We start from the raw sequence: 26,770 nt of genomic DNA, 5'->3' as shown, positions 1-26,770 counted from the left end.
ATTAATGCTAAAGAAGAACTTCAGATAACAAACAGAATGCTTATTTTAGTCTACATTGCTTGAATGTATAAAAAGGTTAGACTCAAGATGAATAGTATTTCTGGTCTGAGTTACTAATATGCAGTGTTCCATAGGATACTCATGGAATATTCATAGAATGGCAAGCGTGGGAGGAACCTGAAAGATCAACCACTGTCATACCTTCTATTTTGGACAGGATTGTAACCCACTAGGTCAGATTGTAGATGGTCCCATCCAACCTGGACTTAAATGACTACAGAAATGAGGCATCTACAACTTCTCTGGGCAGCCTGTTCCAATGCCTCATCACCCACTGAGTAGAGAATTTCTTCCTATCATCTAATTGGAATGTCCCCTCTTTAAATTTAAAATTTAGGTTGGATATTAGGAGAAACTTTTTCTCTCAAAGGGTGGTCAGGCACTGGAATGGCCTGCCCAGGGAGGTGGTGGAGTCGCCGTCCCTGGTAGTGTTCAAGAGGCGCCTGGATGAGGAGCTACGAGAGATGATTTAGTAGCTTGTGGCACTGATAGGAATGGGAGGGTGGTTGGACTAGATGATCTTATAGGTCGTTTCCAACCTTGTGATTCTATGATTCTATGATTCTATGAATTGCTTCCCCTTCCCCCATCACTACCAGACCATGTTAAGAGTCAGTCTTGCTTCTGCTTATGAGCTTCAACTACCAGAATGCTGCAATAAGGTCTCCCTGGAGCCTTTTCTTCTCCAAGCTAAACAAGCCCAGCTCCTTCAGCCTTTCTTTGTGAAAGATTTTCTCCAGACATCTGATTAGCTTTGTGGCCCTCCTCTGGATCCGTTCCAAAAGCTCCATATCTTTCCTGAGCCTGGATGCAGTTTTCCAGATGGCACCTCTAGAGGGCAGAGTAGGAAACAACTATCACTACATCTTGGGCTGACATTGCCGTGATACAGCTGTCCTTCAGGCTGCAAGCACACACTTCTGGCTTGTGCTTTTCATCCACCAGAATCCCCAAGTCCTTCTCAGCGCAGCTACTCTCAAGGAGCTCTTCTTCCAATCTGAGATAGCCCGGACCCAATTGCAACATTTTGAACTTGATCTTCCTGAATCTCACTAGGTTCACATGGGTCCAATTTTCAAGTGTGTCCTGGTAGCTCTGTATGGTATCCTTTTCCTTCTATTGTATCAGCAGCACCACTCACCCTTGTGTCATTAGCAATCTTGTTGAGAACAAACTCAGTCTATGTCATTGATAAAGATACTGAAGTCTACTTGTCCCAAGACGGGTTACCTAGGGGATACCACTTATAACTGCCCTCCACCTGCATATAGAGCCACTAGAGCCACTGACAATTCTCTGACTATGATCATCCAGCCAACTATTTTGCCACCGAATAGTCCACTCTTCAAATCTATATCTACCCAAATTAAGAATGTGATGCGGGACCATGTCAAAGGCTTTGCGCAATTCCAGGTAGATGACATCAGTTGTCCTTTGTTTGTTCTCTGAAGCCATCATTCTATCATAGAAGGCCACCAGATTGTTCAGGCAAGATCTACCTTTGGTGAAGTCATTCTAGCTGTCTCAGGCGACCTTCTTATCTCACAAATGCCTTAGCATAGTTTCCATGAGGATCCATTCCATGATCTTCCCAGGCGGAGATGTCAGTTTTCACTTTCCTATAAATCCTCAGGTCTGTCTTTCCTCCATTCTTAAAGGTAGAACTGGTGTTTGTCTTTTTCCATTTACAGGAAACTTCATCTTACAGTCACAGCTTTTCAGTTATGATGGTGAATTGTTTGGCAACCACACCAGCCAGTTCCCTCAGGGCACTGAAATGTATGCTGTTTGGACCCATAGACTTGTACATATTCAGTCACTTGAGGAGGTCTCAGAATTGCTTATCTCTTACAGTGGGAGGGATATTTGTAAACCGCCTCTTGCCAGAAATGGTCCAGATAATGTTGCTGGATAGTGGTTCTCAGTTATTGGTGGTCCTCTGAACTTCATGAGGTTGCCATAACATTTTTCCTGTTTGAAGAGATCATGCAACTGAATTTTCAGTAATATAGTTACAAGTTCTCCAGTCAAAACCTGTCAATTGCAGACAACAAAGGTCCTTAGAACACCTATACTCTTTAAATTAGAAAGATATGTGTTCCTTCTTAAGCTCACGAACCCATGCTACTGAAATGTTCATTTTTGGCCTTTGGATATATGGAACAATGACCAGTTTAAAGCAATCTCTTGACTTCAGTGAACAGCAGACAGAGACCAAAGGAGAGAAACCAAAGCTGAAAGTCATTCGGCTCCAAGGTTGAATGTAAATATCTAAATGTAAAAGGCCAGTATTGCAGAGTCCTTAATCCAAACATGAATTTCAAAGTGACTATAACTTTAAAAAATGTAAAAGAGAAAGATGAACCCTGAATACTTTATCGTACTGAGTCAACTCATTCACTGAAATAAGGTCTGGATGTTTGTGTTTGGATGTAATAGACACATTTCTCTCCATATTGTCTGTGAACTTTTGATTGTTTTATTCAACGAGGACTCAAAAATCATCTGAAATTTGCCTCTCACTAATACACATGTCAGCTTCAAATTGATAGTCTGTGTCTACTAGATTGTGCTGCATATGTGGTTTGGTTAATTTTATTGTTATCGAAGTCTGGCAAATTAGACTCACATTGTAATGAAAAAAGCACATACAGTGGCGAAAGAGGTACATTCCCCCAGATAAGCCTCCAGTTTTGACTAAGAATCTAATTGGTTCTGCATCCCAATTACCTAAGAGTACATTTTAGTCAGATTTTCTAAAACTGATTTCAGGAATTTAATCACTAACATAAAAACAAGTTCAAAATTCCTAACTTAGTCTATGCTGCTGTTCATTAAGAACCTTTGCTTGCTGTCCACAAATGATTTTGTATTCAACTAATAGCAGCTTCAGTGTTTTAAAATATGACTGTGGATAACAAGAAAGTGTATAGGTCTATTAGGAACGAAAATCCTGGAGGGAGAGGTGACAGCTTTATGGCACTAGCCCTTGTCTTATTTGCAGTAACTCATTTTGTATATAGTGTTTCATATTGGTGAAGCCAAGGGCTAGAGCCACTTGTGATTTATGTCAACCCATAAGGGAGGTGGTAGTATCCAAGAAGGCAGAAAATAAGTCTGTTGATTAGATCGGTAAATTAGTGGATGCCCAAAAGACAGAGAAGAATAACTAAGTTTCACAGACATGCATAAACATTTCATGTTGTTTGCTACTTGTTACTTGGCTTCACTATAAACTGTGCTCCAGCAGTCTTTAAGATAATAATAAAGCTTTCTCCCTCATCCCACTCCTTGGGTTATTTATCTCCCTCTGGTTAGTCAGACCTTCTGTTTTTGTGACCTCCGTTACAGAAAGAAAAGCAAAGTTGTTTTGTTTGATGCTTAAAATGCCAAGAAGGCAAAACCATGAGGCATTCAGCAGTGCAGGCATTTATTTTTTGACATGGACAAAAAGATACTCTGTATGTGGGAAATACACTTGGCTTGTCCCTGTGGAATACTGGATTTAGCTCTTCAGGATAATGCCCTTAGGGATCACTGGCCTCCATACACCAATTCAGAGACCATCATATATCAGTCTTCCCAAGATTTAACTTCTACTCTTGATTGGGGATTTTAAGAAATTGTGTTCCGTTTCAGGATGTATTTTATCCAGTGTGCTCTGGCTATAACAAGAAAAAATAACCACGCAGTTTTACTTCTGCCATCAAATTAACCATTTATCAACACAAATAAGATTGGCAATATATTTCAATATTTAGAGGCTTTATTAAATGTTCGAATTCTTTTCATAGAAATACATTAAATACATAAATATATTAAGATATAGTAGTGTATTAAATAGATTTTACTCTTGTGTCTAAATAAACAGCTTTTATTTCATATTCTCTAAAAAAACTGTCTGAAGTGTAGTTCCTGTTTTGATTTCACTGTTTTTTCAGCAGCATTCATTTTCGCTAATTCAAAATGATGGAAACAGAAGTCAGTGAGGATTGTTGAGTTTGCAAGATTACAAGATTATGACAATTTAGACAATTCATAAGAGTATAACACTTTAAACACACAAATAACATAATTGGCTCAAAACTAATTCATATGCTCTATTTTTAGATTAGAAAATATCTATGATCAGAAGAAGCAACAAAGATTCATTGCAAAATTGTCTTGCTCCAATTGCTGGAGGGAAGAGAAGTGCTTTAATATATGTATACCCATCAGACACATTAAGATACAACAGGCCAAATGTTTACCCAATCAATTTATTACAAATCCTAGTCACTAACGGAGATAAGGAAGGGAAGATAGATAGTAGGAAAGAGATAGGAAATAGAAGCAAGGAGTTTTTGTAGAAAGCGAGAGATTGTCACCACAAAAGTCTTCAGCATGCTAGTAGTTCATACAGTGATCTTCAGTAGTCATCAAGGTTGCACTGTTCAGTTGACTAATGTTAACAACAGCACAGTAAGTCCAAAGTGGTTGAGTCAGCTCTTTTTGGAGTGACAGCTTGTGGTTTTTGTAACTAGTAGGAAGTTCTTTGTTCCCATCTTGCAGGCCTTGCAAATTTAACTCACCAGGTAAGAGGAAGCAGGGAGACACCATCTTCACTGGATGCAATGGTATCATCCCCCAGTTTCATGTACCACACTAAGTTATTTACTCAAAGGCCAGATCTTCCACCAGTGAACGCTTGTGGTCGTTCCCTCCTGAAGGCAAACATCTTCAAAGATGCTTTCAAATGTAAAATTGTCCACAAAATGATGTTGATTGACACACCTTGACACCCACCACTCCCTTCCTAGATAAGTTAGTTGGGTCTTATCACCAAAAAGGCCTCACAGATTGAGCTTTGAGCCTAGGGGAAAAAAAGGAAAAAAGAAAAGAAAAAAAAGAAAAAAAAAAAAAAAAAAAAAAAAAAAAAGAGGGGTTCCGAAAACTGTCCTTCACAAAAATACATACATTTCAATGTTCACATACAGCTACCAAATAGAATTTTGTTTAATACATTTATATAATTCTCTAATTGCACTTTATTTCTACTTTTTTGATTGTTCCTGTCTATTTTCTAGACATCTTTGCAACTGTAAAAATAGTAAGATCTTAAATAAATACACTGTTTTAATGCTGTCTCGGAATAAGGAGAAAGCTGTTATCAAAGGCTTCTGAAAGAGGAAGGCTATCACTTCCGAAATCTGGTAAATTCATATATCCATCACCTGGCTTTATTATAAGCAGCTTGAAAAACAAATGGTATCCTGGTTCCATCAGAAGAGGGGTGGCCAGCAGGGACAGGGAGGTGATTGTCCCCCTCTACTCTGCTCTTGTGAGGCCCCATTTGGAGTACTGTGCCCAGGTCTGGAGCCCCAGTACAAGAAAGGCAGGGAGCGGTTGGAGAGGATCCAGAGGAGAGCCACAAAGATGATCAGAACATTGGAGCACCTCCTCTACAAAGACAGGTTGAGGAAGCTGGGCTTGTTCAGCCTGGAGAATAGAAGGCTGCGGGGCAACCTAACTGCAGCCTTTTGGTCCCTAAAGGGAGCCTACAAACAGGAGGCGAATCACAGAATCACAGAATAACCAAGGTTGAAAAAGACCTTCAAGATCATCCAATCCAACCATCCACCTATCACCAATAGTACTCACTAAACCATGTCCCTCAACACAACTCAACAAACACAACAACAATCAATTTGAAAGGGTAGATAACAGCAGGACAGGAGGAAATGGTTTTAAGTTGAGGGTGGGAAGATTTAGGTTGGATGTCAGGGGGAAGTTCTTTACAGAGAGAGTGGTGAGATGCTGGAACAGGCTGCCCAGAGAGGTTGTGGATGCCCTGTCCTTGGAAATGTTCAAGGCTCGATTGGATGGGTCCTAGGCAGCCTGGTCTAGTATTAAATGGGGAGGCTGGTGGCCCTGCATGTGGCAGGGGGTTGGAGATTCATGATCCTCGAAGTCCCTTCCAACCTTGACTATTCTGTGATTCTGTGTGATTCTGTGAAGCAGGATTTCATGCTTATAATACTATATATGTAAATATAAAAACACACACACACACATATATATATATAAACACAACTGCAGAACAGTTATACAAAGTGAAAAATATCTTTTGTTGTAATATTTAGTTTTCGTGTAGGACTGTGTAGTAATAATACAAAACTTGGACTAAAAAGAAGTATTATTTCACCCATTTTACGCTTTAAAGAGAAATGCAGCATAAAGAGTAGAAATGATAAACCTGAAGTTACTCATAAGAGCAGAAGAATAGTAGAAAAGTTGCATACTGGGAAAGATCACTATGTACCTATCGCCTTTCTTAAACTCTCATGTATACCTAACATGGTGCTAAACCAAACAGACTTTTGGTCTAAATCCACCACAAAGCTTTGCTGAAGTTATCAGAGATGTAGATGGACGATGAACTGAAAAAGCTGAAAACCATAATAAATGATGTGATTGTATTTGGACTTCATATATTCTTCCATTCATTTAAACTATACATAATTTCAATAAAGGAGAGCTCTGCACAGTTATTTATAATTTTTTCCTTCTGTGAAAGAAAACGTATTTCTTTGTTAAAAATAATAGTGTGGGACATTAGTTGATTTATTTTTGTACTAAAAACTATAAAATATAAGGCTATGTCTTCTAAATATATATTTCTTCTACTTTTTTTTCTGTTTAGAAAGCAACCAAAATTCTAAGGATTGAAATTATATTTGAAACTGACCAAAATTATACACAATGAATGCATTCATTTATTAAATGCAAATGCAAAGAACTATTAAGCCATTCTGACCCCAATGAAGTCCAGTAAAGATTTATCAGGGAAAACAAACAAACAAACAAACAAACAAACAAACAAAACATTATAACAGCAAAAATCAAATGAAATTTCTTCATTTAGAGAGCTGTAATTGATTTCAGAGGATCTCAGTTTATTTCCTGTAAGAACTTTATGGAAGAATCTGTGAAAGGAGAAGATCCCACGTGCTACCATCTATGTTGTTTAAAGCTAAAGAGAAAACCTTAATGTAGGTAATGCTACATAATAGAATATTATTTTTACATGGAAAGTGACAGAAATTTTTCACCATCGTGCATTTAGGTGAGGTAGGATTTGAACACATACAGAACAACATCAAAGTAGTGTTCAGTGTTACAGAAGTAATGACTGCACACATAAGTCTTATGTAACAGTTTTACCATCCAAATTTTGTTTCTGCTTGTTGGATTTTGATTGCCTTCATTTATTTTCCGTCTATAAATACTTGCCATTGAACGAAAGACTTTGCTGACTAAAATGCTGATGACAGATGAGTCATTCCGTCACATATATATCACTGCAAGTACATTCAAAAAAGACCTGAATTTCCTCTTTTATGGTAACTCTGTTGACTCACTTCTGAATCAGCATAGCACAGCATCATCACACTGTTGGGACATAGAGTACTTCAGTAACCTCTCCTCTAATAGCCCCTGAATGTCCTCTCAGTTCCTCACTATCATGCACAATGAAACACTTGCATTTGTTATAACGAAAATCTGCATGTTGCTTTGTGTCTTAGGTAGTCATAAATACATCAGGGTTTTGATTTGTTTTTTAGTCAGTTCCAAATCCCTATCTGTTGAGAACTGAGCTGTGACGAGGCTGTACAATGAAGACAAAATTTCAATGTAATAATACTGCAGGGATTAGGAACAACATTAACTCATGTTCTGTGTTGGAACAGATGAATACAGCACCTTTGTCATTTTTTATGATTTTTGGTTATCAGTATACCACATCATAACATCATGTAGTGCACCATGAGTTATTGATTATGGAACAACTTTCTAGAGCAACTGGGAAAATGCAGAAATAGTTAAATATATACATGCATTTACTTAATTTTTGTTTTTGTTAACTGCTACTGTTTTTTACGTTGAGTCACCACATGTACCCATCAAGCTAAGGTGATGTATAGTAGCATAAAATCCTGAGACAGATAGGTCTTCACCAGAATAAATGACAAGAGCATCACGGAAGAAAGCCCATTGTAAAATACAGCAAATTTAGCTCAGAAGAATTGAACACTGGGAACTAGTATTTTCCAGGGATCCTAAGTATACCCTTTTTCGTTCTAAAAGCTAAAAAGCAGTCAGGCCCCACGATGGGCACCAAAAATCTGTCACGGAGTTGACTAGATCAATCTATGTCTGTGACAGGGGCAACAGGCCTTTGCCCTCCCCCCCCACCCCAGTCCCACAAAAGCGGGAAGGAAGGAAGGGAGGAAAAGAGCAGTGGCAACAATCTATGGAGGAAAACTTATTTTACTATAATATTGGAATACAAGATAACAAAATATAATACAATTTAATTGAAATTGAGATTAATAAACCAGGCAAGATGAGAGAGAGAGAGTTCCCGGGCCCGATTCAAACCTGAAAAGCTTGGAACGGCTAGGAAAGCACCCTCCAGCACCCACTGCCAGGCAGCAAGAGAGCGCCCCCCCCAACCCGGAAGGGTCAGATCCCGTGACTTCTGTAATGTACAGGGATAGGTACTTGGAATTGGGGCAGTGACACTTTAATGCCCCGTACAATACATGATGTTTTGATGTGGAATACTGAAACCCAAAAACAAAAAATAAAAACAAAAAAAAACATAGAACCATGACAAGGTCATATCTGGGTCATGAGCCTCTTCCTTCCAGCTGTTGAAAAAAAAAAAAACACAAAAAAACACAAAACATTGTAAACCTTTTCCATGTTGCAGTATTTATAGCTCTAACACCTCTTATTTGAAGTGAAGGTACAAACTTGAATAAGCTAATGTTGATTTCCTTTGCGAAAATACAGGCAGCCTTCAAGAACTGCTGTATATATTTTTCAGCTTTCTGACCTCTTCAGTATCACACTAGTGTTATAATAAATTACTTCTTTTAGTGCTTGAAGTGCTGCCTTTCACACCCAATGATGTCTTGCAACCATTCCCATTGACAATATATCACCAGAATGTCATATGCACATGTGTCAGACAATATGAATGCACTTTTGGAGATGTGAACTTCCTGTCAGGTTTGCAATGAAATGAAGAAGTGGATGAGAAGATATGTAGCAATTTTATTTTATCATCCTGATGCATTTTAGTCTTCCCATCGCCACTGCACTAGTAACTCGTACTTGTTTTGTAAGATGTTAGATCTCGTGCACCTGATTTCCTCTGGGTAATTTCATGATGAAGGGATTGATTGAGCCTGTTCTTAAAAATGTGATGATTTTACTAACCTGATGTAAAATGAGCAGTTAAATTCATTCATAGCCAGACTGTATGCAGCAGTCTTGTAAATCTCAGTGATCTCTTTCCATATTGCTGCTCCTTTGATTGGTTGGTTGGTTGTTTTTGCAGGTATGGAAAAAACAAAACAAAACAAAACAAAACAAAACAAAACATATATATATATATATATATATATATATATATATATATATATACATTTCTGACACTCAAATAATAAAGAGTTATTAGCTGAGTATAAAACTTGAAAAAAATGTCTCCCTAGATTTCTTCAGTGGTTTTACAGTGGTTATTAAATTTTTTTGTAAATGAAAAGTAAAGGAAAAACCTAATAATATACTCAGAGATAACTTCCTTTCCTTAGTCTTAACTTTGCTGTTTCAGAAGTACATTTACAAGATCAAGAAGCTCTATTGTTTCCATTTGCTTTGAATACTTGAAGCTTCTACTGGCTTAATTACCAGATTTCCTTCCATGCAGAATGCCTTTTCCAATCTATTTAATATTTGCAGAGATCATATCCTAATAGCTGAATGCTTAGGATCTCTGAGGTGTTGTGCCTCCAGGAAGTACCAGCAATCAACTGTGAAACACATACACCAGCAGTCTCCAGACTGATGATTTGCAGAGAGTTTTTAAAGGCAGCATTTGAAAGGTTGGGAGCCAAATAAAATCAGGGCACAAAACTTGAATCCTTTCTCTTACCTGTCTTTATATTATTGCAGCTAAATTGTATAAAATTTGTATATTGCATATTTTAATTTTGATAAACACTGGTAAATTTAAGAGTGGTCTTAGAATGAAAAAGGATCATCTTAAAACTTGAGTCTTTTTTTCAACAGTTTCTTTTCTATATTGTTATCTTTGTGACTTTTACTCTGCATGAGCATGTTAGAAGTGGTGCTCATAGCAACATAGAACTATGTGGCCCCTATCCAGAAAGCTTAATATCCTCAGTCTCAGACTTTATCAAATGCTTGATTTTATTTTTGGATAGTTTTTTAAGTGTCAGCCTTTTTAATTTGGGTGTACGGTTCTGTGTGGAGGGAATTAAACAGCAGAATAGCTTCTCTCTAATCTTACAGATACTCTCTTCTAATACAGTAGAAAAATATTCAGAACTCATGAAGTTGTAAATAATAATATGTCTTAGTGGTGACTACCTAGCTGAGGGAAAAACATTGCTGATATCTAACAAGCAAAACAATTTCAATTCAAAGTCATGTCTGTAGTAAAGAATGATGTTAATTCTTGTATATTGTGCAATATTTATCTCCACTGAGATAAATATGCAGTTAAAAATATAAGTTGGAAATGAATTATTGAGGATAGACTTCTGGGAATAATCAATTTTTTTGTGATTAATTCACATTTTTGTTAACACTGTAGGATTGTTCTGGAGTCGGTCATTAGTAGCTTAAACAGCTCATTCAACACCATTGCTCTCACTGGAGAAAAACGTATCTGACTTTAAAAGAATGAATCAAAGAATTTATGAGGAAACAGAAAACAAACAACACTACAATTCTTTCTTTTTTTTTTTTTTAATAGATAAAGAAAATAAAGAAAAAGACTACATTTTAAACCACCAGATTAAATAGAAAATGCTAAAAGATCAAGATTAGAAAGTTAACTATTGGTCATAAAATTTATAGTGTAAAAATGGATATATTTAATAGCAAAAGTCCAAAACTGATTTTGTATTTTCAGTAATTTTGATACCACCAAATACCAAACAAAAGCAGTAAATTTATCATTACTTGTTTTAATTTCCTCTTCTGAAATTCATCCAGATTAGTTTTCTTTGTAGGAGGCATCTTCCTTTCACTGAAAGTTCACTAAGAATCCTAGAATCCTAGAATCATAGAATGGCTTGGGTTGGAAGGGATTCAGGGATCATCACACTCCAATCTCCTTGCCGCATGCAGGGCCACCAACCTCCATATCTGAGGAACATAAAAATTCATTATTTTAAATACTGACACCTTTAAAAACATTTGAATTTTTGAGAGAGATGCAAATAGTAATTCTTCAAATCAGCACAGACAAATACAAACCTAGGCCTTATTAAATTGGAGGGAACTCAGTTCTAAAAGTTTATGAAAATCTGGATAAGTTAATAGTAAACCTCAGGATGAGTAAGAAAATAAAATCTTTAAGTGAATTATGTTTTAATCTGGAATATGGCTTTTTTGAGGAGTTAAAGAGTTGTATCTCTCCCTGTGATGTCTCATCAATTTCCTGGGGCACTCATTTGAAGTACAGAAAAGTTTGTACCATATTACAGAATAGCAACAGTTCTCCCACTCAGAATAGAAAACAGCTGCTGTCACTGCCAATTCATCACTGCTTGACATATGGGGTATAATTTCACAAAAAAGATATCAGAAGAGCTAACCACTAGTTTGTGTTAGGAAACCTAACCAGAATGTCAATTTACCGCTTCCTGAAACAGCAGTAAGCCAAGACACAGCATCTCAAGTTGTCATTAAATGGAAACATACCAGCAGTTAAAAAAGGGGGGAGAAAGAGATGCTGTTGCTGAGATTCTTCTTTCCATGGAATAAGCTGGCTTTATCTCTTCTTGAAAGTCTTTTTCACAGTGAGTTAATATTACTTGGGATGGCTAACTGCAAGCCAGGGCATATATGTATAACAAGTCTATAGATTTTTATTGTTTGTTGCACTTTATAAAATTAGGAGGTCTATCCATTGACTTTAATCACAATGTGTCTATTTGTTAGAATTTTCTCTACCATTCTTTGAAATAACGTCAGAAAATTGAGTTAATCTAGCTTTATTCAATGTATTATGCTTTAAAAGCTGCATTATATTAGAGTCTACTTTAAAATCTTTTTATGTCATTAAATTTTGGATGGCTCACTAATGACAGGTTTAAGTTACCATAGGATTTTCCACTAAGTACACTATAAGACATTAAGTTCTCTTGCTGATGAAAGAGTGGGAAAATGTGCTAATAGCTGCACTTTCTAGAAGTAATTTCTTCATGCATCTTGTCAAACTTCATAAGCTAAGTAGGGTAGGGAATACTCAGTATTTTTACAAGAGACTTCTCTGTCGGGGGTCAGGGAGATACTATGCAGGAAATAGTATACAAATGGTAGTAATTTACTTTGTCATTATTGTTAATTTGTGTCACATTATAGTGATGTCTACTACACTAGGAATAAATGCAAGTCTCAGCTGCTTCCTTGTTCTCTAAAACCTGAACAGAATTTTTTACCATGAATTTTACAATGTAGTGCATTTTATTTTGCTCCTGGTACTGAGTCTGGATATAGAAATTAAGTTAAAAACTTAAAAAATTAAACACGCAAACAAACAAAAAAACCCTTGTTTTTCACTTGAATTTGCTGATTCAAAAGTGCTGGAATTCTGCAGTGAGAACATTTCTGCTGAAGATTTGCTTTAGGTCTCAAGTCCAGAATGAAGTTTCACTCAGTTTCACGCTTAATATACTCTACTCCCTGCTGCACAGTTCTAAGACAGCTTAGCACGGATTTTTCCACTGTTCACATTTTCAATAGAAATAGCAAGAATATTTTGAGATATACTCTGAAATTAATAATTAGATTCATTCAAACTGGGTCCCAAACTAGCTTTTTTTTTTTTTTTTTTTTTTTTCCTTCTTTCCTGTGTCTCTGGGACAAAAAGGAGATTCTGCTCATCTGGTAGATGTCCTAATTATTTCCCTTTACCATGCTGGTAGATAGAGACACAACATAAAAATTCTCTAATTTGTTTCCTCTTGATGCAGAAGAAACGATTAAAATGTAACTATTCTCCAAAAGAAGATGTTTCCTGTTTTCCCTTGTCACCATCAACTTCATTTTCACACATTTCCATTACACTCTGCTCTTAATTTACCATGGTTAGAAGCACAAAACAAGATAAACTTTTTTTCTTCTCCAGTCCAAATTGCAGGATTACCTCTTCCAAATCAATCACTACCACTATAAATGTTCTGGGATTTTTATTTTTATTTTTTTTTCTCTTGAGACAAAATTTTAAGATATTTCCCCCATAAATTTGTTTGCTAGGCTTTTGCCAAGAAAATGGTGAGGAAGTATCTGTGATTCTCTGAAAGGAGAGAAAGATCACAACTATCCTGGGAAGAAAATAAGGATGCAAGAGAGTCAGAGCTGTCAACTATAGCTTGAAGGCAGGAGAAACAGGGAAGCTTTGTAGAGGATGAAAATACACAGGTTGCCCCCAAAGTAATGCCTTATTTTTTTCCATGGTAACTACCACAGATACAAAGAGCACGATAACACTATTTGATAGAACACATTCTAAGCTACAAAACAACACTGCTCAACATATACATCATTATTAACTATATGTTTTTACCAGCAGTGAACAAGACCCTGCATGCTGCACTTAAAAAAATTTGCACCAGCTGATCTGTTACCATCACCACTGGTGAAATGCTCTACCCTCCACGCCACTGTGCTCACATTCACTGGATGGTCTCAATAAACATTCAGCAAATTTCAGTCAATGTCAGTGGGTGCCATTTTTTTCATGTGGAAGAGTTCAGTGACACACCTTTCTTCATATGCACCTCCTTGTCAGACTCCATTTTGTCAGATTGCCTTTCTGCTGCCATTCAGCCTCTACTGTGATATTACCAACACCTGCCTCTGACATCATGGGCTAATGTAATAGAATATAAGACATTACTTTCAGAACAGCCCTCATAATTTTTTCAGGAGACAATGCTTTCTTGTGCAGTGCTTTCTGCAATTCAATCTTTAACTAAGACCCATTCAAAATAGAAGTCTCTATCTTAGCAATACAGTGGACTAAAGAAAGAATCCTCTAGTTGTTCTGGGAAATAAGATCTCTATTTTAAATGTGACGTGTATTTGTTGTTGCTTTTGTTTATTTTAATAGTTGCATTCAGATTTAATTCAAAAACCTCTTGCTCTTTACGAGTCTACTATTTAGCTACTTAATATTTGCTTTGGATGCCCGTTTTATAAGTTGAACCTATTACTTACTTATCATCAACAGTGGAAAAAGCATTGCTACATCACTTACCCTGTATATGAAGTAGGATGTTGTAGAACAGTGTACTACTGTACTGTACTTTTCTGTACTTTTGTTGTATGCCAGAATAAATTTGACACAGAGAAACAAAATTTATTCTGCCCTCATTTCACAGTGAACACTCGATAAATAATATAATACCTAAAAAATTAATAATTGCAGTGCATAGTCTTTGCAGCATTCTTTTGTCAAAGCATGCAGTAAATCTCAAATCCTATTTCTTACAAAATATAACAGAGTAGAAATGGTTGTAATGGGTCAGAACAAAGTTACCATTAGGCTGTGTGCTCTCAGTGAATCTAGCCTGTAGCAATTCTTTGGGGAAGAATATATTAATAAAATAAACTATATCAAAACTTCTTGAAAAATCCAACATTCTTCAGCACTCTGAAGTAAAAAAGCACCTTTGTCTTGGAGTTAAGATCTCTCTCTGAGTTTATTAGAATTAATTATAAATTATATGTACCCACTATTTTAAATCCTGCAATATACTTTGTCTTTTACCATATAATAAGACAATCATGTATTTAGCTATACCCTTTGCTTTAAAGTATTTTATCAATAGATATTTAATTGATAATTTAATCCTTTCTTCTTTGTATTTTGAGAAGATTATCATTATCTACTTACCTTTCCACAAGTACACAAATCTGTATCAGCCTGCATTACACATCTATTTTTTTTCATTTCTTTTTGACCCAAATAGATAAAAACAATTACCACTCACCTACCTTCTGATAGATGTAATGTTTGATCACCATGGATATTATGTGTTCACATCCAACACAACATATGTCTTATCAGTGGAAAATTGGTTGTCCAAATGATTCTGAGAAGAGTCAGGTTATTCATATACCCTTCCACATAGTAGGTGTTTTGGCATATATATATTTAAGTTAGCTACATATCATAATAAGATAGTTCGGATGTCCTTTTCACCAGCATCAAACTACCTCTCATTTTTGATATTTTAGTTGTTTGGTAATTTTTTCCACATTGGTTAAGCACTTGTAGGTAACAATATTATTTCATTAATCTGACTAGCTCTGTTTGCATTCAGGTGACTGCAGTTGACATTTAAATTGTACTGTGATCTAAATTAAGCATCCACAGATAAAATAAATACATTTAAAAATGAATGAGGAATACTGTGTATCAAAATGCATAATCCTTTGTGGCCTGGAAACCTGTCATTTGATATGATTCTATTTCATAGAATTGTACCATAGAATCATAGAATGACTTGTATTGGAAGGACCCAATCCCCCATCGTAAGCACGGTTGCCACCAACTAGATCAGGCTGCCCTAGTCCTCATCCAAACTGGTCTTATTTCATCAGATTTCTCTGGAAATGGTAGAAAAATAAGACAGAGTGCAGTGTCTCAGAAGTGCAGCACATTCTGTTCAAAGCAGCAAAGAATGAAAATGGGTTGATTCTGACTGCTTAAAAAATAAAATAAAATAAAATAAAATAAAATAAAATAAAATAAAATAAAATAAAATAAAATAAAATAAAATAAAATAATATGTCTGAGATCAAAAGCCCAGTGACAGGACAAGGGTTTAAGCCTACTAAGCCTACTTCAGTAAGCATTAACAGAAAATGCTTGGTTACAATTCTCATATATTATACTCCAATTTCCTTATTTTTTGGGGGGTTTAAGAATTTAATTTTAATTAAAATTTTAAATTTTAATTTTAAAAATTAAATTTTAATTTTCTTAAATTTTCTTCTTAATTATGGAAAAGATCAAAGAGTACCTTCTGAATACCTGAATTCCTTCTGTCTGAGAAAACAAAACCATTTTTGTAGCCTTCTTCCTGGAGAAGGTACCAACCCACTTGTAGAAAGTGATGAAACACTCAAGACACTGAAAAGTTTATATACCTGGTGATTAGGAGATGATCTGGAAAAAACAACAACAACAACAACAACAACAAAAAAAAAAAAAAAAACACACCTCTCTAAAAGGGTTGTTATTGCAGTATTTTTGGAGTAAGGAGCATTTAAGAGAGTTTATATTCACCATCTCCATTTCCATCTGAAGTAAGACATTTATAATAAATTGTGCCATAAATTTATTTTCAGTTCTGCCAGCAAAGCACTGTGTACAACCTAGGTTGCTGCACAATGTTTAATGATGTCTATGAACACTCTTCTGAGAGAGAAATTTTACAAGTCCCAGTGGTTAACTTTCTCCTTATTTCACAATTGATTTCAATCCTCTTAGATCCTATGGATTTGATGAGTACGTAATGGATGTATTGATTTGGATCTGCCTCAGGAGAGAGGAAAAATGTTTACTGTGAGTGCTGGGTGTCCTCTGAGAATCCTGTTTTCATGTGTTAACAAGAGATTTTGGGATGCATAGCTCCAAGAAGAAGCAGACTGAGAACAGATAAACAGTGGTTTGCTTTAAAAAATAAACTTAGTAAGGAAAAGGCAGGGGGTAATGAAAACAGTTTAATTTTGGTGTAAGCCCTCAGAAGACTCAAATTGTGTATGTGTAACCCAAATGAATAACATTTTTTGTAATGCTCCTGCATTTTGGAATAAACTAAACATATCACATTAAGTATGAATTTAGTCTTCAGAAACCACCAGCAATTATCAGATAGAAGACTAAATATGTCACTCTAGTTTTCCAGAAATAATGTTCTGGAAATTAAAGTGTCCAAACTTATGTAGTACTTAGAACTAACTTATCTAACAAATATAAAATATATCAATATCACAACAAGTAGATTTTTTTTTTATAATATATAAACTGAATGAGATTTTTTTATACATAGTTATACTCTCTGAATTATTAAGGATTTATAATGCTAACATTAACATTTAATTAATGTTAGCATTTATAATGCTAACATTAACATTTGTCTATACTAAAGATGCAATAATTTGTTAACATGATAATAAATGTTTGATATTCCTTGTCTGTAATATTTTGTAAAACTATTTCCTTTACCCCATCATTCCTTTAGAATATAACTTCGACAAACATTAAACAAATATAATGCTGTTTTAAAAATGAATGTATTTATACACAGGATTTTCAGAATGTGGAATTTCTTGTTCGTACTCTCTTCTGTTCAAGGTATTTGACACGTTCAAGATATAAGGCAGAACTACAGAGCCTTGTCTTTGCTGTTATATGTTATGACTGTTATTATGGTTCAGCCCATCTGTGATGGGCTATGATGGGACGAAGGGACCCACTGTCCCATACCCTGAGAAAAAGGGTTGGGAAGAAGGGAAAAGGTAGGGATATGGGTCTAGACAAGAAAAAACAGTGGCACTGAGCTAAGGGAAACAACTGATCTACTAAATATGATAGCAGAATGAGAGATAATACGGTATAATACAAAACAATTGGAATTGAGGCTAATCAATAGAATAAAATGAGATAGTGTCCCAAACTTAAGACCTTACTCTAATGTTGTAGATGAGATGGTCAGGAAGCACCTGGAGCAAAGGTGGGCAAAAAGAGTCAGTTTTGTGGCTCCCAGGCAGTTATATCTTTCCCTCTGAAAGGAAAACATAAATTGAATAATGAAGTCTTCTGGGAGCTTTAGTTCATTCTTCTCTTCTGAGACCAGCTAACTGGAATTACTGACAATCCATTAACTCTTTAACTCCCAGCACACTACTTGATGTTCTGATGTGAAATACTGATCACAAATCATAAAACTAAGACAGAATAATTATTATTAATAGTTACAATTCAGAAAAGATATTTATGTATTTATCTGTTTGTTTCTGTGTAAAATGGCCCCATATGCGCCATATAGAAATTTGAAAGCAGGTATTAAAAACATGAAAAATGAAAATAATGAAATTGACTTGAAAAAAGTGTTTGTTTGTTTGTTTTCACTAATATGCATTGACTTTTTTTTTTTTTTTCTTTTCTGGTTTTTGAGCAACTGGAATTCATTTCTTTTGCTGTTGAAGGCATTTTACTCACAGCTCTATGTTAGGCAGATTCCTTTACTTCTCAGCTGTTGTTTCTGAGGACTACTGACATTATGGTCACCTAGTGAGGCCTACCTTTGTGCTTATTCAAAGTCTTTCAAGTTAACATGGCATGAGCAAAATGTAATGGTGGATATGACTGCTTGGCTTTCTACATTAATTGGAATCTGGTTGCCAGTAAGCCACATGTTCCAAACATTGCAAAGCAATTTTCCTGAAGGCTCTGCCCCCTCCCCACGTCAGAGGCATAGATTGATCTAGATAACTCCATTACACTAATATTTCCAATAGGGTGACGACAAGCTTTATTAGGAAAAAAAAAAACCAAAAACCAACTGTGTTGGATGCAGAAGTAGACATAATCTATCACTTACATATGCCAGAATTGCAATTTATGATGTTTCAGAAATCATTACATAATTAGAGTTAACCTGATTGTTGTATTTATTTCACTTTTTATAAAATTATTGAAGATTTACTAGAGAAAGGAAAAGACACATATAAGATAGTTATAAGGTGATTAGTTGGAGGTCCGTAACTAGTGGTGCTCTCCAGGGGTTGGTACTGGGTCTGATCATGTTCAACATCATCATTAACCTGATTGAATGGAGTTCACCTGCAGCAAGTTTGCAGATACAAAACTGAGATAAGTGTCTGACACACCAGAAGCCTGTCCTGCCTTTAAACAAGACCTGGATAGACTGGAGAGTTGGGTTGAGAAGAACTTTATAAGATTCAGCTAGGGCACGTGCAGTGTCCTACACCTGGGGATGAACAACTGCACGCATCAATACATTTCAGGGGTTGGTCAGCTGAAAAAGAACTCAATTGAGAAGGACATGGTTGTTTTCCTGGTGGACAATAGATTGCCCATGAGCCAACAGTGTGCCCTTGTGGCCAGGAAAGCCAATTGCATCTAGGGATACATTGAAAAGATTGTGGCCAGGAGGTCGAGGGAGGTGATAATCCCTGGTGAGATCATACCTGGAATAGTGTGTTGAGTTCTGGGCTCTCCAGTTCAAGAAAGGAATGTCTGAAAACTGGGAGATTTTCAACCTGAAGAAGAGAAACCTCAGATGGTATCTTAACAATGATTATAAATATCTGAAGGATGGGAGTAAATGAATGGAACTGGGCTTTTTTGTGTTGCCCATTGACAGAAGAGTGTTAATGGGCACAAATTGGAACAAGGAAGAACTATTGAGAGTGGCAGAGTGCTGGAACAAGGTGCTCAGAGAGATGATGGATTTTTCCTGGAAGATACTTGAAAGCTGCCTGAATGCTTTGCTCTGTGACCTACTTTAGGGAAACTGCTTCAGAAGGGGTGTTGGACTTGATAATTGCCAGAGATCCCTTCCAACCACTATAATTCTATGATTCTGTATTAGACTGTTTAACTGCAACACTTTATTTCCTACATTTTACTACAATTTATGGGAATTTTAAGGTCTTTTTTTACTAGAAATTTTGTTTTGTTAGGAAAATAAATGAAACAATGTATTTTGTTAATTCAGATCAAACTATCCTGTTTTGTTTCTTTATTTATGTATCTATGCATTGGTTTGGCAGTCACAATGGGGTGACTGACTTTACTTGTTGTCATCAGAGTGATCAGTGTTCCATAGTCATCACAGAAACAACTCAGTGGCTTCATATATTTAAAAATAATAATAATAAAAGACCGATTTATTACTCTATAAAGCTAATTCACAATTATAACTGATTTGTTTAAATGCTGTCTATAGCACCTCGTGTAGCTGGACTATGACAGAACTAGAAATGTATTGCAAAAATTTTCATCACAGTGATATTCCTCTCTAGACAAGATTGAGTTAATAATATCTAGCAGATGTTAAAAAGATGTAAAATTTTAAACACTGATAAATGCAACTTTAAAAAGAGGAAATTCTGTGAAATAACTTTTATCAGTATGTATCAGTGCCCAGTTAATAATACAAATGCATACATCTCTCTGTAGACATGAGACAAAATTTTGATTCACTTTCTAAACTAATACTTGAATAAGTGAATTGTTCGTTGTTTTCCCTGATGTCATTTTGTATTGACAGTATCAATCTCTTTCTGATACTCTTTCTTCTCTCCAGCAATGACAATGCAGTTCATAAGCCATCGGTTCCCTGATTATCATGATCCAACTATCGGTAAGTAAAGATTTTTGTCTTCTTCATCCCTTTCCATCTCTCCACCGACTTGAGATTTCAACACTATGAGAAGCATATCCTAAATAGTACCTGTAGACAAAAATATTTGTAAACTTTAGATAAAAGTTTTTTTTTTTTTTTTAATGACGATTACATAGTGTAGAAGTCACACCATAGTCATCTCTTGAAATATTTATATAGTTTCATGCTCTACAATTAGCTATGTTAGAATTGCAGAACACAAACCAAAACTGACAAAACAGCAAACAATCTTTCAATGTATGATATCTAAATAAGGTCAAAAATCCAATCTGAAGTGTATTTTAAAATTTGTTATTTTGTTATTTTAGTGTCATTATCCAGTTTTAAAATATTAATTGACATTATCTTGAAATACAAAGTAATAATTGAATTTGATATACTAGAATCATTCTCGGAGATCCCATATTCTACTGACTCTATTGGCTTTACTGACATTACAACTTCAGGTAATGATAAATATTCACTTGTATCAGTAACATACTGAAAGTCATCATCTTTAGCTGTTAACAATTACCTAATGGCTAGATTACAATGGGACAATCAGAGATTGAAATAAGATCTGGAATAAGTTTTGATTGACTGAAATAAAATTTTTATTTCTACATCAGTGACTGTTGAAGCAAAAATAGGGGAAGATGGCAGAATCTGGGTCTGATATGTGAGAGACAGTAAAACCATTAGTACTTACAAAAATTAGTTCAAAAGGAAAACCTAACATGTTAAACTAAAACATGTTTTTTCCTGATATCTTTGAGATTTTCAAAAGTTTTGAACTTAGGTCTAACCTTTTAAAAGTTGTTACATGGCTATATGTAGCAGCTGATGATATAATTTCTCTTATTATTTCTTTAATAATCCATATTCCTTGGATAATAACTCCTCGTAAACTTCTCAACTGTTTAAATTAAGGATAAAACGTATAAGGACTCCAAACCACTACTAAATTTATTAGTAACCATTAAAATATTCAAAATATCAAAAATAGAAACTGGAGCTATCAACTAAAGAAAGCAAAACAACTAGAGAATTACTACATATTCATTTGCTGGAATCAGGAGAGAGGGGAAAAAAAGGAAGTAAAAAAAAAAAAAAGTAAAAATTCAGATCTAACTGGAAAATAGTAGTAGTAACTAAATCCATTATGTTATGTATATACATCCAACTTTAATGATACACCTGCCATCTATATTTGTCTACATATTGCATTTTGGAATAATCTTAACTTACTGGTCTCTAGACAATATCAAAGTATGAATAATAAATAATCATAAAGAGAAGGAAAACTTACGATGCATTCTAAGTACATGCTGCAGGAATACCTAAAGGACCTAATCAAGATGAATGTCTCCTTGACACAGTACAGTTTTTTCTCTGTGAAATCAACACTCTAAATAGGAAAAGAGAATAGAATTTAAAGAACGGAGAAGTGAAATACTGAATTTAAACTCATGCAGCTGACTAAAGGCAGACCTGGAAATATGACTTTTGAGATTTATTTGTTCATCATTTTCACCAGAGAATGCAATGAGGACATTCTGAGAAAGATTTATTTTTTATTCATGGTCTAAAACACATGATAAACAACAGAGTGCAATCTTAGAGTAAGTATATATCTTTCCTGTTGGTTAAGTTTGTAGTACAACCACTCAAAATTGTACATAAATACAAAGAAACCCCCCAAATAGGTGGCATTATTTGTTCTTACCTGTAATAACAAATAAAAGTACTTTAAAATCTCTGTATCCCCCAAAAAAAGCATTTATATTCTTTAGAATTTTTTTACTGCTATTGAGAGCCTGGTCTCAAGTCACAAAACACCTCTCACTGTTTTCTGTGCATCTGTTGGTAAGTTTTCCATCAATTTACTAAAATTTTACAATTACAGATAAATTTCTGGGTTTTCAGAAAGAAGAATAATCCAAAATGACCATATCTAGGGCTAAGCTATGCTGATAAAGAAAGTTGCCTGTAAGGAAATGATTCTCTGGAGGTTTCAATGAGAATGAGAGGTTTCAAGGAGATGTTTCAAGTAGAGGCAACTTAGAGTGTTCAGGCAGAACAGTGAACTGTCCAATCAGAGTTCAGCTTCTCACAACAGATTATCAGGAAAAAAAAAAATATAGACCAGGTATGAAATGAATATTGATTCCAACAAAACAACAAAGCAGGAAATCCAACATAACATTTAGCCATGTCTGTAGAAAATTTTCTCTCTGAAAATAATCATATTGCCTTTCTTCTATGTCACCCATTTTAGGCCATTTTTATTTCTCAGCAATTTCTTTGCTATTATGGAACTCATGTTCTATCCTGGTCTTTTTGAATGTACTGACTTCTGATTTCATGTACTTTGAGAATAATGTATTCTACCTACACTTAGTTTTTATCTATCTTTGGGAATTAGAAGGAATGACAGTTTCTGTGAGTACCACTAATGGGGGGATGTTCTTTGAAAAATAAAGTTACACAGAGGGTTTAAATGATAATAAATGGATTTCCATTGTCAAGTGGAGCAGAGCTGGCAGAACTAGAAGTGCTTTCTGAGAGTGCAAGAGCTCTCTATCCCCCAGTATAGAAAAATATGGAGAGGAGGAAGGAAACTGGAATTACTGAGCAAGGATCTCCAGTTCAAACTGAGAGATAAGAAGTGCATGTACAGGCAATGGAAGCAAGGCTTTGTCACCTGGAAAGAATGCACAGATATAATCCAGACATACAGAGATAGAATAAGGAGATCCAAGGCACAGATGGAATTGAACTTGGCAAGAAATGTGAAAAATAACAAGACAGAATTCTACAGGCTGTTTGATCAGAAGAGACAGGCCAAGGAGACTGTCCTCCTGCTGATAAATGAGAATGAAAAACTAGCTACAGCAGACATGGAGAAAGTGGAACTACTGAGCAAGACCTTTGTCTTGGTCTTCACTGGCAGCCAGGCTTCTTGTGTCTCTCAGGTCCCCAGACCTCACAGCCCTGAACTTGTAGGTGAGGCTATGAGAGCAAAATACCACACAAAGGAGGAGAACAAGTTCGAGACTGTCTCATGTGACTGAATGTGTACAGGTCTATGGGGCGAATCATGTTCATCCCAAGATCCTGAAGGAGCTGGCAGATGCAGTTGCCAAGCTGCTCTCCATTGTATTTGAAAAATTGTAACTATAAGGTGAAGTTTCTGCTGAATGGAAAATGGAAAACACCAGTCCTGTTCCTAAGAAAGGGAGAAAAAAAAGGAACTATAGGCCTGTAAGCTTCAAATCTGTGCCTGGGAAAATCATTGAACAGATTCTTCTGGAAGACATGTTAGGACAAATGAGAGATGAGGAGGTGATCCAAGGCAGCCATAGTCTGTCATAGCACATAGTTTCTGACCAAATGGATGGTCTTTTTTGATAGAGTAATTGCATTGGTGGACAACTGATGGATAACTGATGATGTCTACTGGGTTTGTGCAGTGTCTTTCGCAGGGTCTCATACCACATCCTAATCTTTATCTTGGGAACACATATGTTCAAAGCATGGATATTTGGTGGAAAAGGAATTGTTGGAAGGTCAGCCAGAGAGCTGTGATAAATGGCTCTATGTCCAGGTGAAGACTGATGATGAGTGGTGTGCCTCAGGTGTTGTCTTGGGACCAGTGTCTTTACATTCTGAACAGTGACATAGGTGATGGGATCAAATGCAACCTCAGCAAGACTGCAGATGACAGCAAGCTGAGTGGTGAAAGCAATATGACGGAAGGAAGGGAATGCTTCCAAATGGATCTGAACAAGCTCAAAATGTGGGCATGTGACCTTCAACAAGGCCTCAGATATGTGTACAGACATGGAGAAAAACTCCTGGAGAACAACCTCGCCAAGACACCTTTTATTAGTGGTCTTGGTAGATGTAGATCTTCATATGAGCCAGCAGTGTGCACTTGCTGCCTGAAAGGCCAATTATACCCTGGGCAGCATCAAAAAAGAGGTGACAGCAAGGCAAGGGTGGTAATTGTCTCCTCTACTCTTTTCCTGTGAAGCCTCATCTGGAGTAATGTATTCAAATCTGGGACACAGTATAAGAAAGGGTTGGAGCTGTTGGAATGGGTCCAGGGGAGAGACATGAAGATGCTTAGAGGGCTGGAGCACCTCTCCTATGAACACAGGCTGAGGGAGCCAGAGTTCAGTCTGGAGAGAACTCCAGGGATATTTCACTGTGGCCTTCCAGTACTCAAAAAGAGCTTATAAACAGGAACAATATAAACTTTTCATGCAGGTAAAGAGTGATAGAACACAGGGAGAAAATTGTAAACTTAAAGAAGAGATATTTAGGTTAGATGTCATGGGAAATTTTCCTCTGAGATAGTGGTGAGGTACTGGAACAGGATGCCCAGAGAAGAAGGGATGTCCCATCCCTTCAGGTGTTCAAGGCACCTGAAAGTGCCTTGAAGGTGCCAAGGTGTTCTGGGGGTAGGGAGGCCCTACAGAGGGACCTGGATAGGCTGGAGAGCTGGACTGAAGCCAATGGGATGAGTTTCAACAAGGCCAAATGCCGGGTCCTGCACTTCGGCTACAACAACCCCAGGCGACGCTACAGGCTTGGGGCGGTGTGGCTGGAGAACTGCGTAGAGGAAACGGACCTGGGGGTATTGATTGATGCTCGGCTGAATATGAGCCGACAGTGTGCCCAGGTGGCCAAGAAGGCTTGCATCAGAAACAGTGTTGCAAGCAGGAGCAGAGAGGTGATTGTTCCCCTATATTCAGCACTAGTGAGGCCACACCTCGAGTACTGCGTCCAGTTTTGGGCCCCTCACTGCAAGAAAGATATTGAGGCCCTGGAACATGTTCAAAGGAGGGCAACAAAGCTGGTGAGGGGTCTGGAACACAGGCCATATGAGGAGAGGCTGAAGGAGCTGGGAATGTTCAGCCTGGAGAAGAGGAGGCTCAGGGGAGACCTCATTGCTCTCTATAACTTCCTGAAGGGAGGTTGTAGTGAGCTGGAGGTTGGCCTCTTCTCTCACGTCATTAGTGACCAGAGGGAGTGGCTTCAAGCTACGGCAGGGGAGATTCAGGCTGGACATGAGGAAGTATTACTTTTCAGAAAGGGTGGTCAGGCACTGGAATGGACTGCCCAGGGAGGTGGTGGAGTCACTGAGCCTGGGGGTGTTCAAGGGAAGACTGGATGTTGTGTTGAGGGACATGGTTTAGTGGGAGCTATTGGGAATAGGTGAACGGTTGGACTGGATGATCTTTTAGGTCTTTTCCAACCTTGGTGATTCTATGATTCTATGATTCTATAAGGCTGTGGGGGAAGATGTAACTGTGAGCAGTCAACAAAGTTTATCAGACTCCTTGATAGACCCTATCACTGTGAAACCTTGGGAATCTGAAGTGTAAGACAGAGAGTAAATGGTATCTGTTTGAGTCTAAGGGTGAACAGGAGGTACTGTTTGTATGCATTGTTAATCTTATCACATTTAAGAAACCTTTCATCCTTTATCACTGTTGTTTGGAAGAAGTTAGGCCAATTAACTGATTAGAGGGACAGGAATTTCTGGCTTGTAAGTGAATGGTATATAAGATGTATGTTGAACACAATAAAGAGAACGATTCTGAGAACTATTCTGACGCTACAAGAAACTGTGAGAGCTCTCTAACTTGACTGAACACCGACACAAGGCCAGGATGAATGGGATGCTAGGTAAGCTGATCTAGTGCCTAGTTTAGTGGTTGGCAACCCCGTCCACAGCAGATGTTTTGAAATTAGATGATGTTTAAGGTCCTTCCACTCAAAACCATTGTGTGATTCTGTAATTCTGTTAATATGATATTTAAAATAGTTTAATCTCTCTCTCTGCTTTCTGTTGATTCTGGGGAAACATTTTTACATCAGCGTGAAGAAGACAGAGGACAATAAACTCTACTCAAAGCACATAAGCATAGGATAAATGTAATCTGATATTCTAGGTAAGAACAAAGCCACAGCAGATTTAATTCATTCACAGAGCCACAAAAACATCTTGTAATTATTAGGAACAAAATAGCAGAAGCAAATAAACTATAACAGTTTTTGCTGAGCCCTAAGAAATGTGTTGTTTTCTGTTGCAATGTTGTTTGTTTTGTTTTGTTTTGTTTTTTTTTACAGAGAGAACATATTTTATGTCTGGACCTACAACTGGTTTCATACATTTGGTCCACGACCAATTG

At 36.5% G+C, this 26,770-nt stretch overlaps 1 protein-coding gene across 1 annotated transcript in view; it reads left to right on the top strand.

The window, feature by feature from the left end:
- The window catches only part of RIT2 (Ras like without CAAX 2), a gene marked incomplete at both ends in the record, with an annotated part of 185,676 nt that overhangs the window by 40,184 nt on the left and 118,722 nt on the right, over nucleotides 1-26,770 (top strand). Inside the window, one exon of the mRNA XM_079548697.1 lies at nucleotides 20,490-20,546. Within this exon, the coding sequence (XP_079404823.1) occupies nucleotides 20,490-20,546 (57 nt within the window). The remainder of the gene's footprint in view (nucleotides 1-20,489; nucleotides 20,547-26,770) is intronic.

The sequence above is a fragment of the Tetrao urogallus genome (assembly GCF_951394365.1).
Source record: "Tetrao urogallus genome assembly, chromosome: Z".
Lineage (NCBI taxonomy): Eukaryota > Metazoa > Chordata > Aves > Galliformes > Phasianidae > Tetrao > Tetrao urogallus.
This window is presented reverse-complemented; position numbering and strand designations above follow the sequence as displayed.